Genomic DNA, 24,453 nt, shown 5'->3' with positions numbered 1-24,453 from the left:
AGGTAAAAAACGTTGTTCCCAGGAGATCGATGTCGTATCCAACAACAGAGCAGGTTCTTCAATCCATTGGTTGGGTTGGACATCTCAGTTTGTTCAAAACAAAATGATAGTCTGAAAAGGCGAGAAATTTTGTAGCGTTGTCCACTTTTCAGGATTGAATGAAAATGGAGTCATAAAATGTGTGTAGAAAGCGAGCGAAATATTCCTTCCATAATCTCTTTTAAGGTGATTCCTCACATGTGCATTGCGCATCCTTACTGCGCATAATTTATGGCGTCATTAGCGCGCGTTCGTGCACGCGCACATTGAAAACATGGCGGATTTGCCTTGATATTGAGTTCTGTCAGTTGAAAAATGGCTATAGCTCACTAACGAGATCGGGCAGCCCCAAATTTTTTCCAGTCATTTTAATCAACTAATCATTAGCTTTGCGTGAGAAAAGACTGATCTGATTTCTATTGTTGAAAATTGAATAAATAAGGAAAATAGCAGCTGCCCTGTAGTCTTTTCTATTTTGCAGTTTGAGAGCCGTGATAAGCAATTTGGCTCCAATATATTAACAAGGATTCAGCTGTCTGTCAAAATCAAACTTAAAAAGTTTATTTGTGTCCGACACAAGTATTGACTGTAGTTTGAGGCGTGTTTTCATGAGGCTGGACTCACAAAGAGTTTACAATAACTTGGAATGCGTTCTTGTAATAAGCACTAAATCATGCTAAAATGGGACATTTTTAATGCCTCACTGCTGCTTAACGAGCATGGGCACCCCCCTTTTTTATTTTATAATTTAAGTTCTCATATGATAAATATTCAGCGGACAAAGTTTGAACTAAAATCTATTGGCAGTTTTATTTCAGGGGAATTACCTTAAGGTCGTCTATCTTCTCGAAAATTATCACAAACGAGAATAACCGAATTAATAGCATTTCTGAAAATTATACGCCTTGCGCAAGAATTTCGGGGGGAAAACCACCGCCTATGAAGAAGGTCCCCTCTTTTACCCGACCAGTGGGTCTGAAATTTGCCGTTCCACTTTGACAAACCGGTTGGTTGCCCTACCTCTCTCCAAATAGATTTTCACTCATGTGGGGGTTTGAAAGGAATAGAAAAAAATAAATGATAAGAGCAATTCTCCTCAGCTGACCCAGTTCCATCGGAAGATGTGGTTCCATTTTACAACACTTGATCAGGCTGATCAATCTGATAAAAATAATGGAAGCACCCTCAGTGAACCAATTAGGAAGCTAAAACTATCTCAAGTTGTTGGCACTGTATATGCGATTCGCCAACGTAAAATCACGTTAATTTCACGTGCAAGTCCCTATCTGACGTCATGCTAATTGAAAAATCTTGTCATGATATTTAATTAGCGCAATAAGAATATGTGATGTAATTAAGCTTCTTCCTAATTAAAGAGATCATCATAAATGTCGCACGCTGGAGCGCGGTGGTGAATGCAGAGCAGGGTCTGTGAAGTTTTCGGATACATGATTACGCTATTTTACTTTTAGAGGTACGTTCAAATGTCTTCGTTTCATTGTTATCGCTACAATTTCCTTCATATTTTCTTTGTGATGCTGTGTTTGTCGACAAAATAACATTGTGACGTATCCATATCGACTAAACGGCGTGTAATTAATAGGGAGGTTTTCATTCGAGTGTCGAAAAACCGAAGCAATAGCAGTTACAATACAAAATACTCAAACAACACAATTAACCAATGAGATCGCTCTCACGGAACAATACGCGTGATCGGACTAAAGACGGTGAAATGCGGGGCGCGAACAACTCGCGCCTTGTTTGGTCGAGATAGTGACGCGAGTTTCCAATCACAGCGCTAACGGAAAGTCCAAGGAATTCTGGATTACTTTGAATTTGGGTTTGCTTTCCCAGTGCTCATAATTTTGGGAAAAAGGGTTTGTGAAGCATGGTGAGCCAATCAGAAGTAAGTTGTTTGTAAGCCAATCAAATGCAAAACCAAACCTGAACCTGTCCTCAGTAGCTTGTCGTGAAAGGGACTGGTTAAGTGATTATATCTTGAGGCGGTAGTTTCATCGCCTTGGTTTAAAAAGCGCTCTGAATTATTTGAAATTAAGTTTAGAATAAGAACCGCTTGGCCTTGCTAGTTTCAAGCAGTGACAAACAGTATCAGGAACAACTTTCTCTCCGAGACCGTAAAATTAAATTCATGTTAGGAAGCTTACACTTCTGATAAAATCTATTTCTTGATGATTGGAAACCGATTTCTCAAACTCTCGATTTTTCGAACCTCTCGATAACTCGAACTAAAAGTCGTTTCCCTCTCCTCAGTCGAAGACTGTAATTTTACCCCCCGATTTCTCGAACAACCCGATTTTTCAAACCAATTTTCCGTTTCCATTGGAGGTTAAAAAAAAACGGGATTCCACTTTATCAGTTGATTCCATTTCGCCCATTGATCTTATTTTTTTTTCTTCCGCAGGCTACCGCCATAAATGCGTGACGCTCAAGCTTCCAACAATCGGATCACACTCAAATCGGCCCCGCCTAGGACTTATACACTGTCTCTGTTTGTTGAGTTTGTTCTTTCTTTGAGTTTGACTGGCCGTTTTCTCGGGAATGCCTGAAAACCATGACCGGCATAAAAGGGAAAAAGACGTGGTTTACAGTCAAAACAGCGATGGTGGAAACTATGTAATTCCACATTTTCACTCCGACACTTCGTGTGTTAGTGTAGGTGAAAACTGTTTACATGCTGTACCCGTTGATTCATCCAATATAAAAGGTGATATTTCACATAATGAGTTTTCAAAAGATGATTCTAACGCACTGGAAGCCGTGCCAAATGCAACAAAGGGTTCCTTGCTTAATCAAACGGATAGTGACACAAATGTGGACACAACCAAGGGGGCATTAGATGAAGAGGACAAAATAGCACGAGGAATACGGAGTGCAGTTTTCGTAGGGAAGGAACTGTCATTGTTAAGTGGGACAAAATCATTTACAGAGTGTCACTCACTGGGGACGTCACAGGAAAATTGTTTCCTACAGCAAAGCGGGCTGAGTATATCCGCCGTAGACCAGAAGGCTGTCGACATTGTATATGATACTCTGCGACTCATAAATGAGGTGCTACAGCTGGAGAACGAAATACCTCGACGAGCACGAAGAACTGTGGACGCCGGAATTGAAGAACCGCAATTGACAAATCTGGCGACTTCAGGCATCGAAAGAGATTCAGTACTTGATGAACAATCATTGTTCGCAATTGGAACACAAGAAGTTTCTAATATCAGAGGACAAAGCGCGGCAAACAACAAGGATGAAATAAGTTGCTTATTTCATAGCGTACCCCTAATTTTTCCAGAAACGTCGGATATGGCGATCCCCATGACTACAGCATCTAAGACGAAGAACAATAGCTCGCGATCACCCAGGAAGACATCTCGTTTGAGTGACGTGGAAACTGGTACCACCTGCGACTGCGCGGAGATCACGAAAACAGGTTTCACCGACAGTCGCAGTGGAAACCCGTCAGACAGCGGTTTGACTGACTCGAACGCTCGTCAGTTTCACATTGTCGTCAAAACTCATCCCGATGGAGGGTGGGGTTGGGTTGTCTGTCTCGGCGCATTCCTCGTTCAGTTTATTGCGCTCGGAATGCAAAACACGGCAGGAATTGTTTACACGGAGCTCGTAAAGGAATTAAAATCTCAAAGAGGAGCTACAGGTTCGTGTCATATTTCCTTTCTGTCACTTCTGCTTTGAACTCTTTAGTCTCAAGCAGGGACTAAATTCCCGATATTTCCCCAGGGGGAATTCCAAAGTTTAATAACACAAAGTTATACTGCTCAGATAATTTGAGTTTAACCCCTGAGGGATTCCAATTTGGAATTGACTCAGGCGCCAGGCCAAAAGATACCATTTCAAAACAGACAAACAACTTAAAGATCTTATTTATGACTGAGACAATTACTTCATTGTGATCGGCTGAGCGCAGGCAGTGCAAATATATGCGCCCGCGCGTTCGTGATTTTTTTACAAATGATTATATTATAGATAGGATCCTGCGCGCGCTCTGATTGGTCAAAAACCCATGTTTTATCAGAAAAACATAGAAAAAGCGTGTTTTATTGTTTTTCGCCGCATTACCTCTATACCATAAAGAAAATGAAGAAGCCTAAGCCTTGTATTACACTGTGATAAAACACTCCGGACATTTGAGAACACTAGAGAAATGTAGAAAACACTCTCCTCGTGTTCTCAAATGCCGGCCGTGTTTTATCACAGTTTAATACACGACTTAGGCTTCTTTATTTCATTCCAATAGTCATGATTCGTGATTTTTGAAAATTCTTTTACCTATAACTATACCTACCCACTGTTCTATTCTATAAAATCGTTATTACTGCGGACAAAATTTTGATTGTCATGTCTGCGATCGAAAACACTCCTCAGCAAACTGTTTCGGAGTCTTTTCTCTTTTTCTTTAGTGTACTAAAATTGCTCTCAGCAAGTAAAACTAATATTACGACTAATACGGACATGCGGGTCTTGGCCTTCAGTGTCCGCTGTAGACCTGGGGAGAGGTTAACCTGTAATTATAAAGCGCGTCTATCTAGAATGAGACAAAAATAGAATTTAGATGTTAAAAAGCTAACTATTGCACTTGTTACATTTTTTTTTAGCATGGGTCGGCTCCCTTGCCACTGGCATTATGTTTTTGCTCGGTCCCCTTGTCACCTCCCTGTGCGAAAGACTCGGTTGTAGAATTGTCACCATATGCGGGGGTCTGATCTGCATAGCAGGACTGCTGCTGTCTTCATTAGTTACCAGTCTCCTTCCGTTGTATCTAACCTACGGCTTGATGTTTGGCTCTGGGACAAGCTTGTGCTACTTTCCCACCATAATAGTACTATCGAAGTACTTCAAGAGGCGAATTGCGGTCGTAAATGGCCTTGTAACGGCTGGAAGTGGAGTTGGGACGCTTGTGATTGGCCCAGTCGTCCAAGCGCTCTTTCTACGTTTCGGCGTGGCGAATACGTTTCGAATTGTGGCGGGAATTTTTAGCCTTGTTATATTATGTGGCGCGACGTTCCGACCTGTTCCCGCCAAGTATTCTCAGTACAATAGCAGGACTGAGGGGGGAGAGGCGAGGAGGCTTTTCGACTGCAGCATATTTAAGAACAAAGGATACGTGATCTGGATAGCATCCTTAGCGACATTTCAGCTTGGCTATTTTGTGCCATTCGTTCACCTGGTAAGAATTTTAAGTGGTAACTTTTAAATGTTTTGCTTCACTAAAAAATTGACGTGTTGCTAATTTTAAGTCTCCCTTCCTGCTAGCTTGTCTACCTCTTATCCCCAGGAGTGAACAAATATTGCCTTGTTTAATTGTTTTACCTTACAGAAGAGGGCAGTAGATTACAACATAGCCATAGATATGAAAACGGAAGGCTTATGTTTTATACACGTTTGAATCGCAAATGCTTACATAGCCACAGGAATTTTGTGGCCCTCTAATAAGTTCCCAGCAGTTAACTGTTTTCCTTACACGTAAAGGACAACAGATTACAACTTGGGCTTACCTGCAATACGTGAGAATGAATATAAGGCTGAAAAGCTCTTGTAGGCATGGCTGGCTCATTTACACATACTGAAAGCGGACCGAACCGAAAACATCTAATTTTCTCTATGTGACGTTTTCAAGAGCTTTTCAACCTTACGTTTAGTTTATCGTCATAGTGTCACGTATCTTATGATTTTTTTTACCAATTTTTACAGACAGATAAAAACGTTTGGCTTAGTATGGTTTATACACGCTTAGATCGTCGATAAATTTAAATTTCTCTTGGAAATTGGTTCTTGTAGTCTTAAACCAAATTAAAAAGTCTTAACAGCATCGAGGGCTTTATAACCATTGGTATAAAGGTGCTCCCCATAACGTGCACACATGCGATCTGAGTTCTAGAATTGTTGGGTAATTTGAAATGTCGCGGACAAAATCACCCCTAACAGGTTTTAATGTACGTCATGGGAGGGATAAAAACCGGATATTTTGATTCTTTACAGTTATGTTTTAGATAGGCTCGAAGCTGAGAGCGACGGAAATCGAGCCTGTGTTGTAGATAGAGGTATCATAGAAGCCGATCAATCTTTATTTTATGATTATTTGTTTTAAATCAAGGTCAGGCACGCCGAAGATCTTGGTGTTTCTCCGACAGACGCTTCGTTTCTGATCGGTTACTTGTCGGTAGCGTCGACAGTTGGCCGACTGTTTTTCGGCAAAATGGCAGATCTCTCCTGCGTCAACCGAGTTCGCATGTATCAGATGGGTGTGTTTGCAATCGGGTTATGCTCCTTCTTGGTTACCTTGGCAACGGGTTACGGAGGACTGACTGCTTATGCTGTAGCCTTCGGGTTTTTTGAAGCATGCTTCGTCCTGTTGATTCCGCTAGTTTCCAGTGACATCGTTGGCGCAGAAAAAATGTCCTACGCTCTGGGGAGTGCCTTCACAGTTATGGCGTTTCCGATGTTTCTTGGACCACCTATTGCAGGTAGGGAATTATTTGGCAATATTTTTAATCTTAAGCCAGAAATGGTGCATCGTTAGAGCGGTTTTCAGTTGAGTGTCATAAACCAAAACCAAAACCAAAACCAAACCAATTATACTTAACAATTAGACTGCTCAGCCAATTTCAAACTGTAGTAAGACCAAAACCAAAGTGATTGACTGATTCTTGTCAATACTCACTAGTCTTACTAATACGATGTACGAGGTTTTGCCATATTAAAACTTTTTTCAAAACATTCCCTTGCAACCCTCACCTCCAGGTTTCTTGTTTTTGGCTGACTGATGGCGGGAGGTTGGTCCCGAGACAATGATTATAAATTTTACAGATAGAAACTAAGAAAGAACAGCCCAGACATATTATTATAATAAATGAAAGTGAAGAAGGATCATGGCAGTAAATTTTCCAATTTAAGCAAATGGAAAGAAATAGAATAATAGAGTTAGGTGGAGATCCATGGTTGACGCCCTATGCTCCCCTTTAGGAGTGAAGATGGCCTAATGAAAGAAGAAGCCTGAAAAAATTAGGGTTTCAACGGGATTCGAACCCGTGACCTCCGCGATACCGGTGCGATGCTCTACCAACTGAGCTATGAAGCCACACATTGGAAGCAGAGGTCACGGGTTCGAATCCCGTTGAAGCCCTGATTTTTTCAGGCTTCTTCTTTCCAATTGCTTAAATTGGAAAATTTACTGCGATGATCCTTCTTCACTTTCATCTACAACCGCAGTTCGTATATGAATTATTTCATATAAACTTCACATTATTATAATAAAAATTAAAAAAAACCTTAATTGACTGATTGAAATGGAAGGAAAGCTACACACGCATGTCTAATGAATAATTTGATAGATCGCCATTAACGACAGGTGTAGATTCAAATTGGTCTCTCTGTCTGTCTCTTTGTCTGCCTAGGCTCTGCCTGCCTGTCTGTCTCGTTCTCTGTTTGCTGTCTGTCTATCCCTGTCTGTCTGTCTGTCTGTCTGTTCGAATCTGTGTCGGTGTCTGTGTTTGTCTGTCTTCCTCTGCCTGTATGTCTGTATGTCTCTTTCTCCGTCTGCTTTCTGTCTGTCTGTGTCTATGTCTGTATCTGTGTCCTTGTCTGTCTGTGGTGGTCTACCTCTGACAATGTCTGATTGTCTCTTTCTTGGCCTATCCGTCTCTCTTTGTTTTTTTTTTTTTTCTTTCCGTCACATAGACATTTAGTGCTATTTGTGAGAGTCTGAACATGAATCAACACAATATTAATTTATATAACTAACGATTTAACTGTCTTATTGTAAATGATACATTGAAATGATACATTGATCCGCGCTCGTTGCAGGTTGGATGTATGACATATTTGGTGACTACGCTGGAGCGTTTTACTCTTGTGGAGGCATCTCCTTTCTTGCGGCCTTTTTGATGTTTTTCGTCCCGCGGATGTCGCTACAATCCAGCAGGGAAAGCAATCAGAGATTCGCGAACCTGTTAAAGATGAGAAAACCAAGTCATCACTCCGAGGTGATGCGGGCTTTATTTGGATGTTTATGGAAAGACCAGCATGAGTCCAGGACATCAAGCAATGTACAGTACAGCGTTATTATAACAACCGAACGAGCGGAAAGTGTTTGAAAGGAAAACAAGCCAGATCACAGCTTTGTTCTCTTCTTTGTTTTTTAGCTTTCGCAGCAACCAAGACAGCAGGAAATTACATTGTGCACTGAAAAATCAAGCGTATTATCAATATTCGAGGGAGATTAAAAAAATGTTTTTTTTTATGAACCCGCCCCATTCCATTTCCGCGCCTAAGCTCCACATTACTTCGCTTGTAAGGTTGCTAGGCAACGCAAAATAACCTCATTGCGACAGGGTATAGTGGCAATGTTTGGTTCTGTGATAAGATACTTGAAATCTCAGAGAGTCCTTTTCTGTCTGAGGGATCTTGAGGGAGCACCATGAATTTTTTTATTGTATTTTCACTTGGTCTGATCGATCCTTTCAATGCATATAGAGCAAGCAATCAGAGACAAAATTACAGAGAGATCAAAAAGGACCGTTTGGTACCAGGGCGAAAACTGATCGTTAATTAAAGATGGTTTGAAGGAACACAAAATTACCTTCCTAATTCAATAGGGATGAAGTTATGTTGTCATCAGCGTACTAATCTAGATTATATGAGAAATGATTGCCGTTATTTTTCACAGTTTCCAATCAACAAAAGACTATAGATTTCTCTCCTACTTAGTGGCCTTCGAAGATAACTATACTTTCAAGCTGAATAAATGCTATTTCAGTGCAGAGTCAGTCTCAATTTTTCGGGACCATTTAACAAATTGATGCAGTTTTTCATGTGTCTGTCCTGTTATTGATTATCAATTTCGTGATAACATTGTCCGCAGACTACTTTGTCAATGTTATGACGAAATTCACTGTCAATAACAGGACACGCGTGAAAAGCTGTCGTCAATTTGTTTTTTTACAATAACAAATTGTCAAATTGTCCGCTCTCGCTCGTTGACGCATCGCATAAACTATAAATTCACGTGTCTATCCGCTTATTGACAATGAAAATAAGACCATGAGGGCGCGAGAATTTCTGCAGTTAGCGTAAAATAGCGCCTCAAAGCAACAACAAAAAAGCATTTTTAAAACAGCTTATCTAGTTACCGGCAAATTTATATTTGTTCCTTTTTTCCCAACAGAAATGTCTGAACTTCCACCTCCCGGCAAATTTACTAGTCAAATTTTCACAACCTGCAGACTCATCACATAAGTTTTACACACAATCACAGACTAACCAACTTTCATGGGAATATATGTGGTTCCGTTCTAATGTAATAAGTATGTCTACATTTTGCACTTTGCCTTGTTTTGATCTTACGTACTTAACTAACTCTAAAATCAAGCATTATATTATGTTAGGCTAATGCAACAAAAGTATATTTTGTACTGGTAACATACCATATCATGCAATACTTTAATAATTAGAATTTTTCAACACTTTTAGGAATGATTATACACCCTCCTCTTATTTAGGTCTAACAAGCGAGCTAAGCGAAAGACAAGAACTAGTGAAATTTAGGATAGGTAATCTGGCACAAACTAAAGATTGAAACTGGTAGATAGAATCAAATTCCATGGGTTAACAGACTCTGCCCTATTTGTGAATCTCATCAAATTGAAGATGAATCTCACCTTCTTATGTCCTGCATTAAATACTTTATTCTGAGAGCCCGGTGAATTTTAAAGAAAAATAGAAAATGTCGTTGCGACTTTTCAACAATTATCTTCGTTACAAGCCATCGGCGAACTTATGACTTCTACGAATCATTATGTTAATATTCAATTAGCAAAATTCATTTCATCTTGCTTTAATCTACAAGATTTTTTTCTTTCAAATCAAACCGATGTAACTTGATTGCTATATCATAAACGTATATTATGTGCGTAACAACACGGTTATCATTATTGTTTTCGTTTTAGTTTACAAAAACTTTTGCAACTCTGTATGTATAAAGCTAGTTGTTGCTGTTGCTATTGTTGTTGTTGTTGTTGTTGTTGTTGTTGTTGTTGTTGTTAAAAAACAATTTAAACCCAGGGAACAGACCCAGATTCCGGCTTGGAGCCAGCGATCACGGGTTTTCTAGGAGTAAAATATCACCTGGGATCTGGCCCGAGTTGTTTGAAAGCCGGTTAACGTTACCCAGAATTAAAAGGTAACCCAAGTATTAATTTTTCTTGTAAAAAAATGTTTGTCTCTGCGTATGTTTTGTGTAGTTTGAAACTATTTAAATTCAAAACTGAAGAGCAAACATTATAAGCAGAAAACTTCACCGAAAACCGACAAAACTTAAATCAAAATTTTCGCTAATCCTGGGTTAGCTCGTGATCGGGCTGAACAACACAGCCCAGGGGTTCAGATATTTTAAGGAACAGATCCTTTGCGTGGCTATGTATAAAACTCCTTGACTTTGTGCACGAAATCATTAGACGAAAACAAGTTATTACTGAGCTTATTCCCTCAGACTGTTACATTGGTTCAATGAACAAAAAATTACTTTTAATTTACAAACAAGATGATTATGACTATATTACTATTAGAATTAGAAACAACAAACCCAGATTTAACTGCTAGTTACGGCTGAACATTAATTAGTTAATTAATTAACTAACTAATTAATTAATTAATACATCTTGAACGATTTGTGTCAAGAAAAAGCGTGTAATACCTAGCCTCCTTAGACATTTTCGTAGCGAGCTAAAAGAACGTCTGCAAGGGAGACGAAGTAAGATTCCGGTTTAAAAGTTTCAAGTTCAGCACAGGAGCCCAAGCTCACAAGATGGCCCCCCTTAAGGCTGGGCTTCCTGTGAGTGTGGTTGTTGAACTACGTATCTTGGTAGAGAGAGAGCTAAACCACAGATTCCCTCTCCTCCACGTCAACGTCTCCATCTCTATGGCGGGTGGCTTGTAAAAGTCGAGCAGCCAGCAGGTGAAGCATGTCGGGGTCCTTCATGGAGCGACACAGCGCAGAGTCGCCTGCTCGGCTAACCTTAGGGGTCATGTTCTTAGGAGTGCCCATTACCACCGTGCTCTGCCCAGACTGCCAGCGTGAACCCACGACCGTGCTCTCCCCAGAGCCACGTCGAGAGCCACCATCGGTCAGAAGCTGTTCGGCGTATGGCGGCGATATTTCTGGGTGCAGCTCAGCGGAATTCTCGTCAGATGAGTCGTCGCAGTTAGACCCCCCGGGATGTTCAGTGGAAACCCGCCTTGACTCAACTCGTGAACCCTTGCCTGAGCCACTTGACTTGGGAGCGAGGCTTGAGCATGATGTCCTGATAGAGCCCCCATAATAACTGCTCATCGAGCTCATGGGCGAGCTCCTACCTGATTGGTTCGAGGAGCCTCGACGAGATCCCGACACCGGCGACGAAGTCCGGGAGTGCGACTGAAGCTGCTGCTGCAACAGAAACTTTGTGATGGATCCACGATGAGACATGGTAGAGTTAATAGCAGTATTTATGCTCGTGTCCATTGATAAGCTATTCGATGCGCACAAGGACGTCTTGGCCGCGTCTTGATCATCACTGTTCTCGCTACCGTAGCGAAAGTTTCTGAGGTACTCCATTTCGATTCTGTCTGCTTCGCAAAGGCTGATCTCTCCTGTGGCGGAAGTGCTAACATCTTCACTGTCCCCACTGCTGCTCTTGGCCGATCGGTCCTCGAGGAAAAACGCCCGTGTTCTTGATCTCGGTGTAGATTGCTGCGAGCTAAGGAGGCTTTCTATACGGCTCGTGCAAGAATCTCGACGGAAAACACCCCCCAGTTGGTTGGGCATGAGCCACGGTATCAGGAACATTAGACAAGAAGAAAGAGTTGTGGTGGCTCCACAGATGTAGAACGCTGTGTGGTACGAGTTCAGCATGTCAAAGATTAAGCCTGAAATGACGAAACAGATAAATAGGTAAATAGGGAAGTAAGTAAGAAGATCAAGTAGCTTGTCCAAAGTGTGAGCGGCCCGGAGGATAGGGGGGAAGCGTACTCTACCAAGTTTAACGCGGAGAGGCTTCGCCACGAAGTCCAACCCGTTACCCTTTTGTATACCATTTTGACAGAAATGTTACCCCTTTTTTATACCTTTAATTGAAAAAAGGTACCTCTTTCACACTGATGCTTTCATAACTGGCCCGTATAATGAATAAATCGCCGAAAAAGGAGTTCTTCGAGTCATTTTCATGTAGTACGTGATAAATTAAATGATACATCATAAGGTGCGTGTGTTCCAAATATCTTATTTAAAGGCTCTTTATAAATAATTAAATGACAGATTTCCCTATCCTTTCATATACTTAAACTTGTGAAATTCCTTCCCTTTTATGAGGCCTCCAATATTTAACCCGTTCGGGGGAGGGAGCCTTCCCGTATAGGCCATTATAGGGAGTACCCCCTGGGGGAAGTGGTAAGTGGACACTAAATTGATTCACAAAACCGAACCACTCCCCCTGAATATACGATGTAAGTATAAATCTTGTAAAAAAAATTAGTGTTCTATTACAAAAGCAGTTCTGTTATTGGCTTCGTTACTCACCATCTATTCTGTAACCTAGCAGTGTGTGGTTGTTAACAAAATTGCGCTCGCTTCTTGGCGTTTTGAGTTCTGGTACACACTTTTCCATCAGGGATGGCGGAGCGTATTTTGAATTTGGGGGGAGGGTGTCACAAGCGAGCGCCAGGGCCCTGACTTTTAGGGGGTCTGGAGATATTTGTAAAATTATTATTATATGTATTTTTTGCTTGAAACTGGGAGTGATAACAATGGGTTGACAGGCCTACACAACTCCTATCCACGTGTCATAGCCGCTTTGAGAGTTTTGCTCGAACTAGTATATAACAAAAGAATACCTCAATCGTTGACATGGTAACCGGTGTTGCTGAGAAACTAGCACAAAATAGATTAAAGTTGATCTTGTATGATAGTTATGGCGTAGTTAAACTAAGATCAAAGGTTGCTTTCCAATGGAACATTTCTCTCTAAGACCCGTACCCTAGTCGGCGAAAAACAACTATATCGAGCTTGCTTTATTAAGCGTTTTAATATTTTGAATAAGTTATACCTGCACATGGAGGACCCAGCATGAGAGTGAAAGATATCACGCCGTATAGACTCCCCAGCGCGGCTGACAGCTTATGCACACCCACTATATCCGTGTTTAACACCGCGATAAGCACCACATACAATCCATCAAATAAACCCATGGCCACGACAACTATGACCAAAGATGCGTAACTTCTGGCCAGAGGACACAACGTAGTGGTCACCCCGAAGCCCATGATGGCCATCTGTGTCATGAACAATCGATTCACCTTCGGGTGGTCCGAAAATTTGCCAAACCCGAACCGGCTGATTATGGAGGCGATAGACATGAAGCCAATTAAAAGCGCTGCTTTTGAAGGCGAAATCCCCAGTCCTTCCACGTGACTGACCTGTTTGAGAACAATACAATGCGTTAAAGTCGTCGTTGCTTTTATAAGATTCAATGACTGATTTTAAGATCAGAAAGCGCCATGTGCTTTTTATTTGGAGATTCCTTTTTTTAGAATAACCGGAAGTAATGTTCATTGGCTATTAGTGGTCCAGTGTCAATGTCAATCAATCACAAAGAGTCGGCAGGAAGGATTTCGACAAGGAATGGACCTTCCCGATGATTCGGCAGCCATTTTGAATTCTATTGTTTTAAATAGCCATTGTGGGACGCTCAGGGGGCAAATACATACTAATCTGTCCCCTGAGCATCCATATTTGAGACAATAGCATTCAAAATGGCCGCCGCATCGCCGAAAAGGTTCATTGTGTCAGAACTAGTTTTTCGAGCGACCGGTAAAAGACAGGGGGGAGAATGGAGCGCGGAAAAGGTCGCCTTATTGTACGTTATTTTCAAAATATCAGTCTAAGTGAAGAGCCGGGGACTGAGTTGAAGAGAACAAGTTGATTTTCAACGAATCTTCTTTGAGGCGATGGAATTTTTGCCCATTTTATTCTTAACCTGTCATAATGTTGCTCTAGCAATGTTTTGCCCTTGTTTAGCTAAATATTATGGTAACTTTAAGGCTAATATATCTTCGAAGTACGCTTCAAATGAATAACTAAACGTAGTCATAGAGAAATCATTCGGGTAAACTAATTTTGAGCTATGCCCCAGAAAAATGGATTCTGATATCTTTTAGAGTTTACCTTTTACATTACTTTTCATGTGGGAGCTGCTCCCGAGGGGAAGGAGATAAAACGATGGCTGCTCCCAGGGGAAGAAGATAAAACGATGGCTGTTTTAAAAGGGGCAGGGAGGAGACAAAACGATGGCTGTTCCCAGGGGAAGAGAGGGAAAAAACGATGGCTGCCCCCAGGTGTCGGAGACAAAACGATGGCTGTTCCCAGAGAAAGGGAGGAAACAAAACGATGGGGGCTCCCAGAGGTATAGGGATGAAACAATGGGGGCTACCTACCAAGTGCACGTACGGTATAAAGTATCCAAGCATGAAAAGTGCCACGGCTGCTGTGTATACACAAAACGCTTTATTCTGCCATATTGAAAGGTCAAAGAACGGTGCTGGTTGTCGCTTAACTTCAAACAATTCTTCAAGCGGCGAACGAAACGGCTTGTAAGTCAATGCCACTACTAGCAGCAGCAGTGTCACTCCACTGAGTATGCGCAGCGAGATGGCCAGGCCGTAACGCTGAAGGATGTACTGGAGGACTGGGCCGAATGTTAACGTACCAATTCCACTTCCTGTGAAACGGTTAAAAGAAAAAAATACATTAAGTATGATTTGGTTGTTGTTGAAGTGCATGGCATTGTGTTCAAGAAATGATTAGAGCCACGCCCACAAAACGTAATAGGCCATTTCCGACCTACCTTTAGCCTCTTTCTCAAAACGAGTCTTGGAGATTATCCTTTCAAATAAAAACGAGATTTTATTCATATGCAAATTCAACTCGTTTTCATATGAACAGTTGTGCACCAGGCCTCGCTTTGATAGAGAGGCACCTCGGAAATGGCTATTATGGTGCATTTATGATACACGCAATAAAGTTTCAACTTACAATGAACAATTTTAACATACAATGAACTTTATTTGTGCTGCATAGTGATCTCATGAAGAAGCCTACAGAAGATTACTTTTTCGACCCCGTATTCCATTTCTTCCAGTCATGACTAAAGTAGACTTTCAGTCAGCAAAGGGAACCTGGAAGAATCTTAGGTTCAAAATTCAGAAAATGGTGGTTTATGACGGCGCGTGTAAAACTTATGATTACTGCTGATCACTTGAAATCAACAAATGACTTACCAGCTGTTACAATGCCATTCACCAAGGATAGCCGCTGACAGAAATACTCCCCGGGGGCAGTCAGTGTGGGAAAGTAACAAAAGCTCGACCCTATACCCCACAGGACGCCGTAGGTCATGTAGAGCTTACTTAAGTCAGAAACAAATGACGTCAAGAGCAATCCCAGGAAGCACAGCAAGCCTCCAAGGAATGCAACCACTTTACATCCGTATCTTTCGCTGAGCCCGCTTGTGATTGGTCCAAATAGGTACATTACTCCAACGCTGACTGAGCCGACCCATGCTAAAATAGAATGTTTCCAAAAATATGATACGGGAATGAATATTCCGCGAGTCGGTATACATGCGCAAGTCTTTTATGTGTACTCAAAAGGCAGACTGATTATAGGGCGTTTTTTACTTGACGTCACGGTAACTATAGCAATGAAACGACGGCCATGTTGGTGTACTAAACCAATTCTGTGGGAATTGAACTCTTTTCCTATGTAAACATTTTCTGTCTTTCCCACAAATTGCATGGCTGCTGGCCACGTGGATGAAAACGCTCAATAGAAAAGCAAATCTGTAAACATCTACAGCTGGAGGAGCTAGGCCATAGAACGTTTTCACATGACGTCACGGCGGCCATGTTGGCGTGCCCAAACAGAAGAGTTTCTCGCCTTTGGAAAATGATTTTTTTTTTCATGCAAAAATTTTCTATGGCATGTTCAGCGACACTAATACGGCCGCTGTGAAAAAAACCTCCAGTTTAGGGGCACGTTACTGATCGTTGGTTCAGAACGGTATGCTTCAGTTAAGTTTAATTTCAATATTTAGTTTTCATCGGAAATAAGTGTTAATTTTTTGCTGTGTTTTAAAAAATGAAATTTTTATTGTTCCTTTACGATACTAGAGTGATATCGGTTCAATATTTCTTCAAGCGCACTTTCAATCGGTATTCAAAACATCATGTGGCCTTTTTTCTTTTCCTTTATATCTCTCTTTTGTTTTTTGTTTTTTTTTTTTTTGCTTAAATTGTTGTCACTTGGATTACGCAACTGGATCTGCCGGAACCAAAGAAAAACGGCCACCGTTTGTCGACGTAAATTTCGTCTTTTCTGACAAAAAGCAAAGCGTCTAACTATAAATCTAACATACCGGTTTCTGCCTTGGATTTTTGGTACTCCTCAAGCAGCGTGGTGTACAGAATGCCGAACGAGTTATGGATCCCCATGACTATTAACTGAGCCACGAAAGCAGCGCCACATATTACCCAGCCCCATCCGCCTTCGGGAATGATTTTGATGTTCGATGCGAAGGCGAATCTGTTTTGCCTTGTGAATTGCTGTGGTGGGCTTGTCTCCTCGTTGTCTGATCCTGAAGAACTCATGACTGAACGAGAAAGTGAGAATCAATGATGGGCAAAGTAACAAATAACAATCAACTGAAAGCATCTGTCGTCATTTGGCGTCGTAATTGAGTATTATAGAAAAGAAGCCGGCAGTTAGTTAGTAATTTCATTGGTGGGTGAAAGTCTTACATTTTAATCAGCTGCCAGGGGATTAGAGCGATTGGGTCATCGAAAACAATGGCGGTGTTCACACTAGAGGATGAGAAACCGTCTCGATGGGTAACCCGTCTGACGAGTTTGCCAACCTCGTTTGAACGCATCAAGCAGAGGCGGCTTGGCCTAGAGGCTAGAGAAAATATACGGTGGAAATATACCGCAAAATATTTTGAAAACTACGAATTATTTTCAAGCCGAATCGCTATTAAGGTTGATTTACGAATGATTACGGCTACCATCACACGCCGTTGTTGCCATCGTTGTGATCGCTACAAAAAAAAAGTAAATTTAGCGTTCCTTACGACTACCGTCCCAACCTCGTTCCCAGGGTCTCTCATCTTACCGCCCTCTCGCTCCAGGGGGCGGTAAGATGAGAGACCCTGGGAACGAGGTTGCTACCGTCGGAGTTTCTATATAATCGCTAATTGACCATATTCGTATCCTCGGTATTGGACTGGAACTAGCTTGCAATGGAGGCTCATGCGGGGCAATATCATTAATTAGTATCACCCAACTAGTGGACTAATGCAAATCCTGCATTTTGATTGGCTACGCTGCTAGGGGACTATTAGTAATAGTCATCGAGTAGCGAAATTGGCGCCATCGAGCGTGACGCTTTCTTTCGTTTTATTCCCAAATAAGTATTTCTTCAACTTGCATTTGCTAACTTTATTATTACCTTTTCTGTCCGACTAGTTGGGTGATACTAAAACAATTAGACCCTTCGCCCTCAAGGGCCACGGGTCAATAGCCCATTCGGCTTCGCCTCATGGGCTATTGACCCGTAGCCCTTGCGGGCTACGGGTCTAATTGTTAATTAGCATTTGAAAAGTGTCCCTGCATTAGCCTCCATTGCAAGCTAGTTGCAGTCCAATATATGGCTTATCAACGTTGTTGTCGCTGCAATTGTAGGAAACCATATGTGCTTGCTATTTAGCCAAAAAAAATCCGAAAATTTTGGTTGAAAGTCAAATGGAGCAGTATTTTTTTTTTTAAAAATCCATTCGGAAATTGTAGGATTCCTTCAAGAGTAGACGTGTTTTTGTTTTCACCTTTGTTTACGCGAAATTTCCTTATCTTTTGCCAAATTTTCCAGTTTCCATGCTCTCGTCATGCAGTCAAAAACAATTACAAAGCTTTTTATCCAAAAGTTGTCGGCTTCGAAAATGATTAAATTTTCGCAATGAGCATAATTTCTTTTAGTACTTCCCCGGAATTTCGATTGACCGTTTTTTCTGTAAAAAAATATATCTAACATTTGAACTGAGTATTATTTGCCTTAGGCTGCGTATTGTGTTTTAAGTAATATGTCAAAAACGAAAGACAGTGTTTCATCGGGATATCCAAACACCGAGAAGAGAGTTGAAAATACGACGCGCAGCGGAATTCGAGGTTTTTGGATAGCCGATGAAAAACTATCTCGAGTGTTTGATATCTCTTCTCGATCGAAACAAAAACTAAGGAGTAAATGGAGAAGTAAAATCGTCAAAATCTATGCCAATTAAGACCGGGTATCCAAACCTCCCTCACGGTTGTGATTTTCTTTGTTTTAACTTAATGAATTGTTAATGAGTTCTTTGAACTGCGAGCTGGCTTGTGCAAGAAGTGAAATCGAAAGACAGCAGAAAGTTAGTGAATACAGAACGGAGATTTCATTTCTTGTCGTTTTAGCCAGAAAGTATACATTTCAAATATTCTCGAGCGATTGTCCGAAAATTTCATCTAAATTTACGTTTAACGGATAGGGTACGAAAAATCTCCTTGCTGACTTTATAGAAGCTTTCTTTCATATGTACATGTGAGGAGGCGCGGTGGCCTCATGGTTAGTGCGCTCGTCTCTGGATTGAGCGGTCCGGGTTCGAACCCTAGCCGGGGACATTGTGTTGTGTTCAAAATTCATACCCCGCAACCCCAGCGGCCCAAAGTCCGTCAGGCGGAGCACCATACTCATAGGAACCCATGAATTGCTTTTCTCGTGGTGATCATGGCTTGAAGTATTGCTCGTGGGCGCATATGCACGAACTCCAACTAAATATAAGTTGACCGAGACATGCAGCCTTGGTTCACAGCGCTCACCTTTGATATTAGACATCCATGTTATGATCAATTGATGCCTGTCAAAACTAGGTATCCGCTGACCATTATCGCGTGACCAAATCGCGGGCCCAGATTTAGAGCTCATCGAGGTAACGTGTTTTTTCTAAGTTGACCGCTGCCCAGGTACTGTTTTCGATTAGATTGTAGACTCAAGCCAGGTTAATTTACTGTAACAGGAGCTTTGCTTTTAGGCTTGGTTAAATCTATATATTAGCTTTTGAGTGACACGCCACGAGTTAAAAGCAACGAAGATAGTCTCTTGGCGAGTAAAAGGCACACTACTCAATTGTACCAAAACAACATCACTTCGCCTCCAAAAAGCAAATAAACAATAACAAAACACACACACCAGTATTCGGTGTTTTTCATGGATGACATTTTAGCATAGTATCATTATTTGAATCCCTTTTGAAAGGTTTATCTAAGGCAGCGTCCGTACTGCGCCGGAAACTTTCCGGAAACTTGAAGTTTGAAAACGCAGTTCTGTTCCTGCGGTTAGACCTAACGTCCACACTAATCCGTCACGAAGGCGGAACATTTCGAAAACACTCTTCAAACCGGAGAATTTGGAAAGCGCCGGCTTTTTTTTTTTTTTTTTTTCGTGTGGACGGAACACATTTTGAAAACGGAGCTTTTCGAAAACACTGGTGTCACGATAATGAAGTGATTTCACTATCCGTGTTTTCCTCAAACACAAACCCAAAATGACCGGCGATTGTTACGTTTTTACATTTCTCCCGTGTAGTGTGGATGGAAAACATTTGATGCGTTTTCAGAGTGAAAACACCGTTTTCAAATTCCTCCGGCGTAGCGTTCAGCTCTAGAGTTGTGACTTCAAAGCTTCGATAAACTGTCTATCTCTCCTATTCAGCCCTTGGAGTATTCCAGGAGCGGGATAATGGTTTTTATTGACTAAACATGGGAAAGATTATTCAGGAATAATGCCGGAATATATTCTTAGCCCTGAAAAAGGTTAATCAAACGAACCCTCGACTCGATCCTACAGTAACAGCGCCGTTTTTGCGATAGGATTAGAAACGTGGGATTAGAAACACTATGCAAGATCCGACAAGACGCAAAAAGTTATGTTCATATATTTACAGTCGAACCTCTATTAAGCGGCCACCTATTAAACGGCCACCCCTATTAGGCGGCCAGTAATCAAAGTCCCGATGAGGTTTTTGCTATTGTTTTTACCTCTATTAAGCGGCCAGCCCCTTTAAGCGGCCACTATCCATTTCCCCGCGGGTGGCCGTTTAATAGGGATTGAACTGTATTACATAATAGAACAGTACAAAGTAAAATACAGTACCTGCTTTTTGGTTACTTTGTTAGCCGTGTGAAGTAGGCTAATAACTCTTCAGATAAGTGGATCTCATCGCGGGCTTGGACAATAGTTTTGCACGAACGTTTTCTTGCAACTCTCGTTACAAATCGTGACACGATCAACTAGTTCGAAGGAGAGTTGAAAATAAGTGGTGAAAAATAGAATTAAGTGTAAAAATAGAATTCGTTGTTTTGTAAGAGTGATCTGATTTTCCGAGCTGTTAGTTTATACTTGAAAATAAAAACATGGGAAACACGTAAACAATGAACACAAATTAGCGATCTCCAACTGCCTTGACACTTCCAATCAACACTAATTAATTAGCAAATCCTTTAACCAGTCTGTAACAGAAAAACAACTTTACTGGAACGAGTGTTGATATTTTTCGCTATAATGGTCAGCGGAAAACGCCTGAGAAATGGTGGAGTTTTAAAGAAAAATAAAAACACCGCCTCAAAAATCGCTAGCTTGATTTTGGTAACCATTTTGTTCATCGTCATTACCAAAGATATCAACATTCGTCTTCCTTCTGAACTAAACTAGTACCCAGTTCTCCTACAGAGAATGCTGGATGAAAAAACATGGGCTGTCCACGTGACCAAACTCCGCGTCACCGGATGAGCTTGCTGTAAATCTAAAATCTTTCTCTCACCTTTCATCCTTTGTTATTTGAAGATCCGGCCCCAAAGAGTAGGGTTTTTCAGCCGGTTTGGTCATAAATAAGGCATAGGTTTTGGCCATTTTGTTTATAAATAGGGTATGGTTTAAGCACTCTAGGTTGAAATATCAACCGAGGTCTTTTTAAGTTCATGTTGACCGAATCGAAATCGACACCTAAAAGCGAACAAAACAATGAAGGACGTCGATATTTCTACTTGTAAATAATTATTATTATTTGAATAAAAAAACGTGGTTCAGTTCATCTCGACAGAACGCAGAGGTTTCCGTCCACATTAAACCCAAAGCCGGCGTCATCAAATTCCTTCGGTTTGAAGAGCGTTTTCGAGAAGCTCCGTTTTTGTGATAGATCAGAGTGGACGGTAGGCCTAACCGGAGAAATAAAGCTGCGTTTTCAAATTTCTCCGGTGTAGTTTGGACGGAGCCTAAACCTCCAGCTCGCATCGAGTTGAGCAATTAACACTGACAAAACATTTGTATCTCTGCGTCCCTATATGTTATATTCTTTATTAGATACAAAGATGCAGTAATATGTAGTTTGTGTTTGACATTTACTTCAGCCAACACTTTCTTAAAGGTACCTTAAAGCGGAACTAAGTAGAGTATATTTTATTTTCACACCATTGGAAAAAAAATAATAAAACATCTAAAGAATGAGTTTAATTCGAAGTTTCTTATACTTCAAATGTACACGGTACTTGTACAGTATAGTTAAGAAAAGCATACCGATGTTAACTTTCTATCTGAGATAGATCTCAGAGAATCTTTCCACAGTAAAAAATTTACGTCTGTAACCGGCTTGAATTTTATTTTGAAAACACGTCAATCACCACGAAAGCGTTTTAAAGCTCTGAACAATTACATAACTAGTTGTTTTATTTCCTCTCGCAGTAAGAGACTATTCTTCAATTGTCAACATTTCGAAGTCATTTATTAATCTTCGCCAGTGGGAAGACTTAAGGCGCTTTGCCTTTGAATATCTAACAATGTTTCAAATTATCGATTCGCCCGCAGACCGCACAAGGATAGAGAAACTAAAATCACCGTTGATCTCTCTTAAAAATAACAGTAAAAAACATACGAGATTCCCTGAGATTATCACTTTTTTAATCGACAAGCATATTACGATTGTTCGAAGAATGTTAAAAACTTTCTTCGTTGTTAATTAAGTTAGAAAACACCCATATGCGTTGGAAAGACCGCCAAGCGAAAAACGGCAAACATTGTGGGTTGATTTTTAATATTCCTGCGGGGGTCGAGAGTGGAAAAAAATCTCTCGAATTGCGATTCCTGAGATTGGGCTAAATTGTTTGACTTTTCTCGGCGTTCCCGGATTTCGTATCAGCTTTAACAAGTGAGATTTCCAACAAGCAACAGGGGGGCAGCCAGAAATTTATTTACAATGCATAATTTAATATTTTACTTACGAAGACTTCCTGCCTCACAAAGAGAAAATAGTTCGAAAATCTTTGAAAATTGTCAACATTTTTTTTGTAACAGGATTAAAATATCGCTCAAGCATTCGTTGGAATAAAGGCTTAACTTTCCTTCACGTTGTTATGTACCAGCCACAAGAATTCAGTGTTGTTTTTTCATACAATGTTAGAGAACGCGACCGAAACATCTGGCCATTTCAAATAAATGTTCGTTCGTCGCTTAATTATTTATCTTATTCAACAAATAGAAAGTCAAATTGACTTACAAAAAGAGTCATAACTTCGCAAACTCTCATGTTAGGGATAATTGTGTTTCATGTGAAGACGAAATTGGATCGGCAGTGCGAGCTAAATCGACACTATCACATCCAATGTAAACTGACGTATCCCTTTGAAAAAGTCTTTGGTTTCTAATGGCAGGGTGAAGATTGCGCTATCATTGTTCATTGTTATCAGAGGATGTCAATACGCTCTCGATTTAATGTTTTGGAACATGCCAAGTCAGAGAACGGGCAAAACATTGTGCGCCGACAGAAAGTCCTGATAAACGTTCGCGGCGAGAAGTTCGAGACATACGAACACACTTTGTCTCGTTTTCCGAAAACTCTGCTCGGCTCTCAAACTAAACGAAGACGCTTCTACAATCCTATCAGGAGAGAGTATTATTTTGACAGAGATAAGGCAGTTTTTAACTCGATATTGTTCTATTATCAGTCAAACGGCATACTTTCAAAACCCGAAACCGTCTCTTACGAGATATTTTCGTCGGAGCTGAAGTTCTTCCAACTCGATGGCTATTTCGAGGATTCCGATGATGAGCTCTCTGCTGAGCTTGCAGAAGCGAGACGAAGAGCAGCGGAGAGTTTACCTTGTGTGCGAAAAATCAGGAGAGCCCGTAGAAACGTGTGGAGGTTTTTTGAACAGCCCATAACCCCGGCCGAACGAACCTACACTAAGTTTTCTCTGATACTGACCGTTTTATCAATGGTTTCTTTATGCCTGGAAACTTTACCAACGGTAAAACAGAGCCAGCTTCAAATTCAGCGAGGAAATGCAACTACGGAGGAAATCACGGTGGATTATGATATTGTTTGGTCTGCCGTTGAAGTCGTTTTTACAATCTGGTTCAGCGTAGAATTTCTCCTGCGTTTCTTGTGCGCGCCGAAGATCGCAAAATTCGTCCTGTCGTTTAGTACTCTCGTCGACATTACGGCGTTGTCGCCTCTGTATGTTAAAATCATCGTTCAGAGCGTTACAGATCAAAAAGCGAGCAGTGTGGTACCTTATCCAGTTCTGCGCGTTCTTCGCTTGGTGAGATTGCTCAGATTGAAGCGATACAGCGTAGGTATACGATTGTTATTTGAAACAATCATAGACAGTCGTGAGCACATGAGCTTGTTCGTCCTGTGCATCGTATTCAACACCGTTTTGCTCTCCAGTTTCGTGTATTTTTCCGAGGGCGAGGGGGAAAGCTCGCAATTTACCAGCATACCAGCGACGTTTTGGTTTACGATAATAACACTGTCGAGTGTTGGTTATGGAGATTATGTTCCGACTTCAGCGTGGGGAAAACTGGTGGGCACGTTTTGTTGCATAGGCGGTACTGTGGCCATGTTTTGTTTCACTCCTGTGCTCTTCACGGAGTTTCGCAAGTCCTGGCAGCGTTATTATGCCGAGATGTTAGAAATTAAGGCTCAAAGGGGTGAAGATGTCAGAGAGGACGATCAGGTTCACTATAGAAGCCAAACAGTGCGTTTGCGATGTCAGGACGAAGTGTCTCAGGCATTGCTCGAGAGAGCTAACGTCCACGGATAACGCGGAAATTAAATCGCTTTTATTTACCATTAGCTCTTTGTCTCGAGAATGTAATCGTGAGATTTCCTTTATTAATACAAGTACTTTTCTCTTATAACTCATGAAGGCAAAACTCTGTGGTTTATGTAGCCGCACTAATCAGTTGAGTCAGTTCGCGGTTTTCAGCTCTTGAGCCTC

At 41.2% G+C, this 24,453-nt stretch overlaps 3 protein-coding genes across 3 annotated transcripts; 2 read left to right on the top strand and 1 right to left on the bottom strand.

Moving 5' to 3' along the window:
• Positions 1–1,788: 1,788 nt before the first annotated feature.
• Positions 1,789–8,587, top strand: LOC145493892 (monocarboxylate transporter 10-like). Its single transcript, XM_081473371.1, has 4 exons — positions 1,789–3,709; positions 4,668–5,239; positions 6,167–6,536; positions 7,876–8,587. The coding sequence occupies exons 1-4, from the start codon at positions 2,599–2,601 to the stop codon at positions 8,163–8,165; spliced, it is 2,343 nt and encodes a 780-aa protein (XP_081329497.1). The 5' UTR covers positions 1,789–2,598; the 3' UTR covers positions 8,166–8,587.
• A 2,239-nt stretch (positions 8,588–10,826) lies between these two features.
• LOC145493701 (uncharacterized) lies at positions 10,827–14,880 on the bottom strand. The gene is made up of 3 exons (XM_081473169.1): positions 14,536–14,880; positions 13,149–13,518; positions 10,827–11,973 (listed from the first exon to the last, which is right to left on the bottom strand). Exons 1-3 carry the CDS (start codon positions 14,878–14,880, stop codon positions 10,943–10,945), a joined length of 1,746 nt encoding a protein of 581 aa, XP_081329295.1. The 3' UTR covers positions 10,827–10,942.
• A 7,928-nt stretch (positions 14,881–22,808) lies between these two features.
• Positions 22,809–24,276, top strand: LOC145493473 (potassium voltage-gated channel subfamily A member 2-like). The gene has a single exon (XM_081472947.1). It carries the CDS (start codon positions 22,921–22,923, stop codon positions 24,274–24,276), a length of 1,356 nt encoding a protein of 451 aa, XP_081329073.1. The 5' UTR covers positions 22,809–22,920.
• The last annotated feature ends 177 nt before the right edge of the window (positions 24,277–24,453 follow it).

This window comes from Orbicella franksi, chromosome 7 (assembly GCF_964199315.1).
Source record: "Orbicella franksi chromosome 7, jaOrbFran1.1, whole genome shotgun sequence".
In the NCBI taxonomy this organism is placed as follows: domain Eukaryota; kingdom Metazoa; phylum Cnidaria; class Anthozoa; order Scleractinia; family Merulinidae; genus Orbicella; species Orbicella franksi.
The sequence above is the reverse complement of the archived record's forward strand: the minus strand, read 5'-3'. Positions and strand labels throughout refer to the sequence as shown.